This window comes from Polyodon spathula, chromosome 23, assembly GCF_017654505.1.
Source record: "Polyodon spathula isolate WHYD16114869_AA chromosome 23, ASM1765450v1, whole genome shotgun sequence".
Lineage (NCBI taxonomy): Eukaryota > Metazoa > Chordata > Actinopteri > Acipenseriformes > Polyodontidae > Polyodon > Polyodon spathula.
The window spans coordinates 11,801,036-11,812,747 of NC_054556.1; the positions used below are offsets into that span (position 1 = coordinate 11,801,036).

At 40.8% G+C, this 11,712-nt stretch overlaps 1 protein-coding gene across 1 annotated transcript; it reads right to left on the reverse strand.

Annotated features, from left to right (window-relative positions):
• Positions 1-1,247: 1,247 nt before the first annotated feature.
• LOC121298028 (zinc finger protein ZXDC-like) lies at positions 1,248-10,254 on the reverse strand. The gene is made up of 10 exons (XM_041224754.1): positions 8,169-10,254; positions 7,139-7,291; positions 6,444-6,522; positions 5,878-6,008; positions 5,349-5,519; positions 4,122-4,792; positions 3,527-3,611; positions 2,745-2,917; positions 2,312-2,392; positions 1,248-1,811 (listed from the first exon to the last, which is right to left on the reverse strand). The coding sequence occupies exons 1-10, from the start codon at positions 10,225-10,227 to the stop codon at positions 1,725-1,727; spliced, it is 3,690 nt and encodes a 1,229-aa protein (XP_041080688.1). The 5' UTR covers positions 10,228-10,254; the 3' UTR covers positions 1,248-1,724.
• Between the last annotated feature and the right edge of the window lie 1,458 nt (positions 10,255-11,712).

The following is an 11,712-nucleotide window of genomic DNA, read 5'->3' on the forward strand; positions in this document are numbered from 1 at the left end:
TTTTTCATCTCTCCCTTTTACTTTGACGGGTAAAAAGCTGGTACACCGTTCACAACCCCATCATCAGAAGGAAGATAAGAACCAGGAAATCACCAACAAGGAGAAAGAGAAACAGATATACTTCTTCACCTAAAAAGGTTTTGACAGTTGAATCACGCAGAAGATAAAGTGCTTTCTTTTTCAATATTTCTTTGTTTCACATGCAGATTTTCAATCATGTCCTAGGAAAAAAAAAAAATGTTACAATCTTATGTAATGTAGAAGACAAAAATAAATCAACAATCACCTCATTGTATGGAAAATTGCAAATAAAGCTGATCAAGATTACTTTCAATAACTGGTAACTTTTGTTTGCAAAACTTTGTTCAGGGCTGTTTTCAACCAGTTACAATTGAGTTTTTGTGGAGGAACGCATCATGCCAATACAAAATAGCCAGATTTATTCATTTTAATCCTACAGTATGGTTTCCTATCCACTTGCAGTGAGCTAACCCTACCCTAGTTTTTCTGGTTCTTCCAGATTGCATACTTTAAATACTAGTGGGCTTTTGTAAAGTATAAAAGACTTTAAAAGCGTTTCAATTAAATTAATTCCAACCTACAGTAATGCTGCGTTTGCACTTGTTTTTGAAGACCTCACTGTATGCTAAAATAAGACAGAAGTTTCCTTTTTTTTTTTTTTAATGTAGATCAAAACTTAATTAAATGTAATTTATTTCAATCCGTAGCCTTATTATTACATTCATTAGATATTCAAATGAGGTACACTTTTGGCACAGCAACAAAAGTAATTATCAAATAATAGAAGATGGTGTCCTTTTTCTTGTTTTGAGTCAAATCAAAGGCATTACATCTTAAAAGTGCTTCAATGAACAGATGTGGGAGCAATGTTCAGACATTTTACCTAGAACTAGAACAAAAAAAGCAAACATATAACCATCCCCCACCAAACAGAATGGTGACATACATTCACTATGTCTAAGAAGCCTTCGTCCACCTTATGCAACAAAACTAAACTAATTACATAAACAGTTGTGGTATTTCAATCTGAAGGCATTTGTAGAACTAAGAATCTAAACCAAAAACAATGAAAGGGGATACTGCATCTCCACTGCATTACAAAACACACAAAAAAAAAAACTTGACACACTTTCAAATAATACCTTTGTTAATCATTTTTTTACAAAACAAATAAATAACACAATTAAATATAAAAATCATTTTGTTCTATATTTCGCATGTCAGATACAAGCAGTGAAGAAAATACACAGTAAACAATTTCATAATAAAAAAAGAGTAAGAGATATAATCTTTAACAGATAAAACAATGGATAAGCCATATCTAATAAGCAACACACCAATCCGGTCAGGTTTACAGTACAAGTACGTTTTAAACTCATTCTACACAAAGCAGAACTGATTGTGTGTTTCTGTTGTAAGCACTAGTGGTTAAAAGCCTCTGTTTTCTGAAGGAAAGCAGCAAAGTGGTATTCTGTTCCATGTTTCAGGTAGCTTCCAACCCTTGCAGGTTTTCTTCAAACCTAGTTTTAGATTACACAATGGATCCTGTTGAATCCTCAGTAAGTGTTACCAACAGGTTTGTTTTCCAAATATAAAAACTGTGTATGAGAAAACGTGCAGTCTTTTAAAAGAGCCAATTCCAAATTCAACATTTCGTTGTCAACGCACGCAAGCATAGTTTACTTTCACACGAGAGAGGCAGGTTATTCTAGATCTTGGAGGTTTATTGTGCTTCCAGTGAACTGGGAGTTATCGGATCCGGCATCATCTTCAGTTGATGTGTGAGGTTCCTGAGTAAAGGAAGAGTATTGGATTCAGGATGAGAAAACCTTAACAGCAGGATTCTGTCGACTGCTTAAAATTCATAACCAAACATCCAGTGTAGATTGTTGTTGTCATACTGGATATAGGCCAGTGGTCTATGCTTCCAATCGAAACCCTGTTGTGACCTGAAGTTGTCAATTACACCCGGACAAACAGGTTTTCCCAGTTTCCAGTTTTCAATATATAAAATACTCCTACCTACCTAACTTTTTAAATGTTAACACAGCAAATCCTTATTTTATGGCTGCAATTAATTATAAAGTTGCTACAAAAGTTTCAATGCTTAAAATCAAATCAAAATAATAAAAAACAATCCTAACACGTTAATTGAAAATGCCACACTGAGCTTCAATCCGTTATGCTTGGACCCCACTTTCACCACGGCAGCGACTGAACTAGAATTTTGAAACCTATGTTTACAGAAACCGCAGTGTGTAATGTGCTGAGGCAGTGTTGTCCTGGTTACCTGAAGGATGTTAACTGGCAAGGAGCTTGAGGACTGGGAGCTGAGCTGGAAAGCCAGGTCTCCATCTCCTGGGGGATCATCCTGGTAGAAATAGAGAAGCACGACCATACAGGATTAATACACCTGTCCTCGACACACACCACTGACAAGCAGCATTAATACACTGCCAGTGTATTGGGGCATGTAAACTGCTTATTCTAGTACTGATTCTCTTTTCTAACTGAAACCAATCAAAAGAAACTACAGTACACAAATAAACAGTAGCCAAAACCACCACACATAGTTTTTACTGTTAAAATGTTATTCCTGACTGAAAAAATACAGGAGAGAGATATTCTAAAATATATTTGCTTCAATGTACAAACCAATGTTAACCTACTAAATTATATTAAGAATGAAGTATATTTTCTCGGTTGTCTCTTTTTCTCCTCACCTGTAACAACTGAATCTGGACATACTGTGCTCCTGTGGCCGGGTCTCTCATAGTCAGCCCGTTGTTTGGTGACACCACCCCTCCATTGAACCTGCTGCTGGGGTTGGACGTGGCTGCTGGGGCGCAGTTTCCTTTGATGATTTTAGTTTTCCTCTGGTTTGAACTGGAACCTCCTATGGAAAGTTTTTAAACAGCTTAAAATCACTCACCTGCTCGTACCCGATATTACCATGAATACAGAGACCTGCTTAATTTATAAAGCTGACTTTTGCCACTAACAACACTGAAAGCAAACACTTTTACAGAACACATGCCTCCAATGTCTAAACATACTACAAGGACTTTTGCCTAACACAGAAAATCACACCAACATCCGCTTACAAATTATCTATTAATAAAGGGTGGGCTGTGGGGGTGTTTTAGGGGAAACAGTTTGTCATCTGTAACTGTCCCTGATATGTCGATCCTCCATGATGAAGCTGTGTATACATTTTCATGTCAATATAACAAGCTGTTCAGAAAAAAAAACAGTCCCGGGGAGTTGTATCAAGGAATGACAAAACCACGGTGTCACCACTGGGGTTTTACAATTAAAATACACCTGCGTGCCAGTACAGATGGGCTCCTCCACTATATCCCATTCTAAAGCACACTATTACACTTTCAAATACTGCTGCAGTGTATAAACAGTCCAAGCTGGCTTGAAGTTAAACAAGCAACAGCAGGAGCGTTACAGAACTCTTACCGCGTTGATTTAACATTGCGTTACTGAAGACTATTACCTGGGCTGCTGGACCCTTTCTGCTTCTTTTTCTTCTTGGCAAGCTGGATGGCTCTGTAGTCCGTCCTGGCGGAGCCTCCACTCTCCTAAGGGAATACAAATCACATTTTACTAAACAGCATAACATGCACTAGAAACTTGTGTGTATTACAGGAGTGTTCCATTATTAGCAACAAAGCTGCTTTCATACTAGTTAACAGCAATAACAAGCTATTATGGCAAGCACAAGCTAGTTTTAACCCTCTAGAGCAGTGCACAAATCTGCTAGTGTTCTTGCCACTTGACCATCACAGATTTACACAACATTTTCACAAAATGTTCTGCATCCTATACATATACTAACAGTGTCAGTTTCTCTCCTCCAATGTCACCAACCCTTGTCAGTTAATAGACTTGAACTCACTTTTTTCATAGTAGGTATTCAAACACTTCCAGAAACACTCTGTAGAACAGTTTTGTGTAACCTTTCTGATTGTCTCAATGCTTCCAAGAAACCCGTACAGATACAAACGTGAACAGGATGGAGGACTTAAAGGGGGTAGATTTTGAATATGGCTATTATGGGAAATATGTTCTAATGTTTCTCTGGCACCTACCAGAAAAGAGCAGCCTGACACAGTGTTGAGCTCCAGTTCTTTCTGTGCGCTGTAGCTGCCTGTCGGGCTGGAAAAGACAAACTGTGTCACAACCTTGCTGCCCTCCTGCTGCCCGATCACGTCCGAGCTGGCCAGCAGGGAGCGTTCCACCTTGGTGGGAGTCAAAAGCTCGGGGACATGGCTAACCCCCAGGCTGCTGGAGGGGGTTAGAGTGGCTGTGTCGATGGTCAGCCCGTGCAGGGGGTCCTGACTGGGGGTCCTCATTGAGAGGGCAGCCAGTGAACCCAGGGCTTCGGGGTTGACAGTCTGCACATCATCCAGGTTCAGAGTCCCTTGCTGCAGAACTGTGCTGTTGGTGCCCAGTGCCAAGGCGCTATCCAGGCCATGGGTGACGTCTGCGCCCGCTGCCAGGATTAGTGGGTCTACGGTCTGGGTTAGGGAGCTGTTGTTAACAGAGATACCTCCCCCAAGGGTGGCCCCCACTGAGGCAGCATCGATGGTCAGGATGCCAGAGTTTACCAGGGACATGTCCATGGCGATGCCCGGGGTGCTGGAGGGCACGCTGGAAAAGAGAGAAGTGATGTCTATGTTGCCGAGGTCTCCCTGGCCCGAGCTTGTCAGTTCGTTGCTGGGGGTTAAGGAGCTGGTTATCTCCAGCTGGCTCAGGAGATCTAGAATAACAATAAGAAGACATAAGTTGTGGTACTCATCAAACAAGGCACAAATAGGGATAGCATAAGCATTGATAATGCAAGCTTACCATTCTGCCTCAAGTCAGTTTTATTAGCATTATTACTGGTCCCCCTTTTATAGTGCCAACATCATTTTGGTTCTGCAATGGTTTGCATATACTGAACTTAAGTTTAAAAAATAAATAAATAAATAAAAATCAGCCACACTATTGCAGCTAGACTGCGATACAACACCGACTTCATCCAGCGTTGCCATGAAATGCCATTATAAAATACAAGCAAAGAACCAAAAATACCTTCAAGAGAAGAAACGCTGGGGTCAAATGATAATACTGCTGGTGTTAAAAGGGCAAGTGAATTAATCTTAAAACCTTAGTAAGCACTCATTTAAGGAGGCAGATCATTCCATCCTAGTCTTGATCTTTCAGTGAAACTGCATCAAGCTGCTACTACGAACTGTGCTAAGATATCCACATATATACATATGAAAGAAGTGATTCAACAACACTGTAATGGAAAATCAAACTGAAATTACCAGGACTGAAGTTGTGATGCTTCACCATGTGAGTCTTCATGCTGCTTTTGGAGGTGAACTGCTTGTTGCAGCTGGAAATGGGGCAGTAACTTTTTAACGTCTCCCCGTCCTGCAGGTGTTTTTTGGAATGGATGTACAGGCTGCTCCTTGCAGAGAATTTAGCGCAGCAACCTGGCAATGGCAGCAGCACAGACCACAATACAATTAATATTGTACATCTGTAAATGACATCGTTTCCCTGCTCCACAAAGCCAGGCTGATAGATTTACACTTACAAGTGAAATTTATTTTAATTTATAAGCAAGTGCAAAGGCACATTTTCTAAGAACAGAACAACTGTAATAGGACTAGCAAGAAGTAACCTCTTTGCAGGAAGGAGCAGTTAAAATTGGCAGTCTGTTACCATTTAAAATATTTTAATTTCTTGGAATGAAAACCAGAAGGACATGTGGGGTCCCCAGGACCAGAGCCAGGAAGCCCTGAATTAGGGGTTGGTTTGGATAAAAAAGGAAGACAGGATCAAAGATACCTTCCACGCTGCATTCAAAGGGCTTTGTTCCCAGATGAGTGATGCTGTGTCCCTTCAGGTGTTCTGCTCTAGTGAATGACTTTCCACAGCCCTCTTCCTTACAGGTGAACCGGCGGTCATCATCATGCTTCCTGCAGGAACAAAAAGGCCGTTCCTACAGTGCCCTGTTGCCCAAATGCAAACACTAAAACCCAGACCAGTCCACTTCTGGACATTAATGGCCACTACCTATTCAGAAAATGTCTGGTTTTCTTAAGCAACATTTTGACTGCATATCACTGTTAAGTTCTGCAACAAGTCTAGAATGCTGATATGTACAGCTGAGTGAAAGACAGAAATAGACTTGCTTGCTTTTCCTAGCACAGAGGGTCTGATGTGATTAAAGCTACAGTTAACATAGGTCCCATGCAATAGCTTTTTCAGCTTTAATTTATTCAGTATTGATTTTAGCTGTACTTACAGACAGACGTATAACCCCAGATTCTGATACACTCAATAACTTGTGGTAAAGAATGTCACAACCGTTCAGGCACTATATCCCGGGTTTAATGAGTGTACAAACTAACCTTTTGTGTCTCAGCAACTTCGACATGCTGGTGAAGGTCCATCCACAGCCTTCAAAGTCACAGACGAAAGGTCTTTCACCTGCAGAGGAATAAAGCAAGGAAATTAGAACTACAAACTGCAGCACGGGGGCTATGAGGAAGAATACACCTGATACTTTGGTTAGGTTTTACAATGACACAGTACATTGTTAAACAGTAAGTACTATGTACTGAAAGTTACAGTTTCATTTATTTCAATGCTATTTCAAAACTCAATGCACTTTTCGCAGCAGGACAAAAGAATGGATGTCTGTGTGGTTTTGGCCACTAAAGATAAAGTCTGAATATTCCCATCTAGTGTACAAAGTAATGTTTAATTTACTGCTATTGTTTTTTCGCCTTGGTAGAGAAAAGAGATGCTTTGGGAAGAAATGTTACAATATTTCAGTGAAATTAGCTTTATGTTCTGGGAATTTTCAAACATTAGGGCAAAATGTCAGTGGGTCTTGTCACAGACAATATGGTCTTGGATATTCTCCATGCCCAGTTCATTATACCATATCCAAATCAAAGTTTCCTGGAGATGTATCTTCTTATTGCAGCATACATCTCCATTAAATGATATATGTGAACCTATTCAGTCAGGCATTACCAGGAAATGTACAATATTCCTGGACATCACTAAATGCATAGAGGTGTAAAGCAACTTACTGTACCTGTGTGGCTCCTCATGTGAATTTTCAGCCGGCAGGCTTTGTCATACCGCTTGTCACAACCCGGATAGGAACAGGAGAACTGGTCAGTTTCCCGGAAGTGGGCACGATTGTGAGAAAACAACGCACTGAAGGTAATGAACGTCTTTTCACAACCTGAAAAACAATGCAAACACACATTACGACATAGCAGATTAGCAGAAAGGTGAAGTGTGGCACAAACATTCTTAAATAAATGTTTTCTGCCCGCCCCCACATACAACTACTGCTTAGAATAAGAAAGTTACCTAAAACTGAAACTCCACTCACATGACTTCCCACAGCGGCCTTCCTTGCTCAAACTCCACAAAACATGCAACCAGTACTGTATTTAAATTTGTTTATGGGTTAATAATCTGGGCTAAAGTCACAAGTAAAATGTGTTTGTGGTCTTCAGAAGCTACCAGTAAAGCAGCTACATAACCTCTAGGCTTGGTCATCATTCCTGTAGCTCCAGATCTTTGTTCTTTTGATTTTTTCCCCCATGCAAGTGTCAGCCATAGTTAGTAGCAGTGTACAATTCAGGCTTTACAAAGAGAGTGGTTCTTGTGAACAAAATTATCTAAATATCCTCAATTTCACAAAAGGCACCACTGGTATGATGCCAGTGTTAAGAAATAAGAAACTGATTTAAAAGCATTAGCTATCACTAGTTTTAATGCAGCCTACTGACATGGCTTGCTGCCTAGCAGTGCATCAAATCAAAAGTGTAATTATGTCAAACAGCCTTGTGGTGATACTGCATGTACATTTACAATTCAAAAACAGATTACATATATTGGGCAATATGTAACTTACTATTTGAAAACTACTACTGTACTAAAACCACGAATAATGCTTATCACTAAGCAGAGCTCATTCACAGTCCTGGTTGTTTACATCCCCTAAAGGAGCTGTAAGATGAACCAAACATGTTAGTAACAATGTTAAAAATATGTATTTAACCAACAATGTTAACCGCACTGTACCAGTTTTTAAAATATACGAAACTTACCTGGAAATTCACACTTAAACGGCCGCTCAGGTTCAAAATGCATTCTCTGGTGAATGGTCAGCTTGGTCCCCGTACGAAAGCGTTCGCTGCAGACGTCGCACACAAATGTATTCTCCTGTTCGTGGGCTTTAACATGGGCTTTCAAATTGTAAACAGTCGTGAACTTTCTCCCGCAGTTCTCCCACTCGCAGGCAAAGGGTCGCACTTTGTCGTGGGACTGCAGGTGCCGCTTGAGTTTGTAAGAGGTCGTGAAGGACCACCCACACCCTTCCACAGTGCACTTAAACGGTCTCTGGTCCTCGGTGTGAGACAGCAAATGTATCTTCAGTTTGTGTTTTGTGTCAAAGGTTTCGTTACAGTCAACCTGGGAGCAATGGTACACAACCATTACTCCCCTCTTGGACATCATTGTTATACCATCGCCGAGCTTCATTTGGCGATCCTCACTGTCTGTGATAATAAAACTACTTGGTTGCCCATCTCTAGACTCGGTGCAAACAATATCCGCCGCGTCTAAACACAGGCCACCATCTTCCGGGTCTTTGTTATATGTACCTAAATCCATACTGGAACTGGGGTCTGTAAAAGACAACTCCTTATTCAGATGTAATCCAGAATAACTCAATCGCAGTCCGGGATAAACATCCTCCGTCTGCCCCGATGACCCACTAGCTGCACTACACTTGCTACTTTTGTTGACACTTTTCTCAGTCGTTGTTTTAGTGGCACCCTCAGAGTTTATCAGGACGATTTCTTGATTATCTTTCACCCCGAGATGTTCCTTTAACGCAGCAACTGCGTCTTCCTTCCGATTGTTATTACCCAGAGGAGCTGCCAGGGTTAACACCCCGTTCTCTATGGTAACTATAACACTCTGGTTGTTTATTGTTATGGTACCTGAAAACGTCTCGCCAGACAAATTGCCACCACTGATATTCTGACTGGTCGAATCAGAGAAGCTTGCATCCAGGCTGTTTTCAGTGCATGCTTGATGGGTATTTATTTGAATGGTTTCAGAGGAAGTGGGGGTTTCGAAACTTAGCCCAAGGGTCCTGTTTAACTTCTGCTGGAGTTCGACCATGTTTTCAATCGGGTTTCTGTTTCGGATCTTGTCCGGGGTATGGTACACATCGCTACTCTCATTAATAAACTCGGTAACATGCATCACATTATTGTTTTCAATCGATTCGCAGTTGGCACTGAAACACGCCTGTTTCGTCAAACCTAAAGTCTCTGCTGTCTCACGATCCACTTGCTCACTCTGGCCTTCCAAGTTGCTGCATGATACACTGACGGTGGAGAAAGCTTTCCTGGCGTTGACTAGAGTTGGCACTTTTTCCTCCGAGTTTAAAAGATGTGGCTCCATTATGGCGTCTTTGGGCTTTTTGATGTTGCCATGGCCAACTACGTTATACTCCCTTGCATCTCCACCGGCTAACAAAGCTTGTGTGCCGCTTTCCTTGCAATGGGATTCCCCCTCCCGAACGATGTTGAAAACCACGTAAAATCCTTCGTTTTCCTTGCTTTTGAGATTCAAAACTGCTCCATTCTCCCTAGCCTGTGGGCTATGCGGGAAGGCGCCATCTTGCAGCTGTAGTTGAAGCTGCTGCTGTTGCTGCTCTGGATGCCTGCGCTCTACAAGGAAGACGGGAAATGCCGAGTGCAATCCGCTTTCGTCGCTTTCAAAATCGCCTTTCGATCCAGTTTCCCGTCCACCTTGATCTTTGGCACCGACAACCGCCACATTATTCACGTTACGGAGCCCAATCGCCGTATAACTCGGCATCGATGTGTTGTTAACACGGCTGTTTTTGTGACCAGGGACACTGTCGCTGCCATTTTCTGCCAGTAGGCGAAATGGAGACGGCCTGGCTCGATTGCTACTGTACTCTTGACTGCATAGATCCGGTTTATTCGCCCGGGCCGCTTCAGTTTCGGTTAATTTAGTTTGGCTGACTTTGTCGGCCACTGAATTGTGCTGAAGCTGCTCTGTCAGACAAGGGGCGCCATGTTGTTGATGTTGTATCTTTTGGGCTGCAAAAAGCCCCTGAATTTCCATCTTGGTATCCCTGTAGCAGGAACACACAAAGACCCGCCCCTTCCAAGAATGCAATAAGAGCCTCCTAGTGGTAACTTCTCTTGTGTTACAGACAAACTACGGCATGGATTTCAAAGTGGAGTGTTGAATTACAGTATTACTGCAAGAGATGTCATCATTAGCTCAAATTAAAGCTAATATCCCAAATGTTTAACATGCTTTGAGGCCAGTTTTACAAAACTTGATAACATATTGAGTCAAAATAATAATAATAATAATAATAATAATAATAATAATAATAATAATTCAACCCATTCTCCCACTATACATATGTTTACCATACTTTATCATGTTTTTCATATGATATACACATTTTTGCTATACGTTTGTCATCCATATCACAGGGTGGGTCAATATCAAGGCAAGGGAAATAGATCAGAGTGCTATAAATCGAGGGAACTACAAAACAACCTATAACAGAAAGTAGTTCCTGAAATTGAGACACAATAAAATGCAACTACAGTAACATACTGGGTGGTTATAAAGTCAGTGTACCATGCTGAACTGGTGCAGGAGAGTGTCTAAGGGCTTCTGTGCCTCTGCAATGTTGTCATGGTGATCGCTTCCTCCAGACAAACAGGGCCCACAGGAGCAGTTTTTAGGTGCCAGGGCCTACAAGGCCCAGCATTTCCTGTGTGAGGTTCCTAGAATCGCCTTGCCCATCATTTGGTACTACACCTACCAAGCTCTCTTTTCAATCTAATTGTTTTGCTAACCTGAGGTAATGAAAATAAGTCTTCATTCATTAAGCAGTTGACTTCTTCTAAACAATCTGGTCCATGCTGGGAAAAGCATTGAAATAATGCCATGGTAAACTTTTATAACGGAAGTTGTGTCCCAGTGATGACCGTAGAGAAATAAAATGTAAAAAAAAAATCCAGTAGTGGCCACACGATGGTGCTAGAAGCCCAGTAAAGAGATGCATTGCCTGAATTACATTGTGTAATACCGGAATTCTGAAAAACACAAAAACTACAAAAGCAGACCTTGTTGGCTGTCCAGTTTGTTTCCAGGTGCACAGTATCCCCCCATCCTTCACATATTATTTCTATTCTGTAACATTGTGAAATAAACAGACACAATTACAACATAAATAAATAAAACCAAAGGAAAAAATAAGTTGTCCTGTTGTCCTTTTTTATTTCAAAATTATGTTTTTGTTCTATTGATAAGATTTTACTGGATTTGGGTATGCTGATTTAGCATTATATTGTATTTATTACAACCAGGGAAGGTTGAGTACATTTGCTGGAAACTCGGGTTTTTTCATAATTGACAATGTTTTACGTCATATACGTTTCTGTAAATATTTGAAAATGAAAACATATGTTACAATATACATAACAAAACATAAGGAGTATCAAAGCAATGTTCAAGAAAATTGAAAATTGTCTCTAAATCTTGTTGAAACATCTGTACTTCCAGTAGCATTTAGCTGAGCTTGTA

Coding starts and splice junctions, on each gene's coding strand:
- LOC121298028 (XM_041224754.1), bottom strand. CDS start 10,227: ATGGAAATTCAGGGGCTTTTTGCAGCCCAAAAGATACAACATCAACAA. Junction 2,393..2,744: donor TCCAGATTCAGTTGTTACAG/GTGAGGAGAAAA, acceptor TATTTCTACCAG/GATGATCCCCCAGGAGATGG. Junction 1,812..2,311: donor TGCCAGTTAACATCCTTCAG/GTAACCAGGACA, acceptor TCCTTTACTCAG/GAACCTCACACATCAACTGA.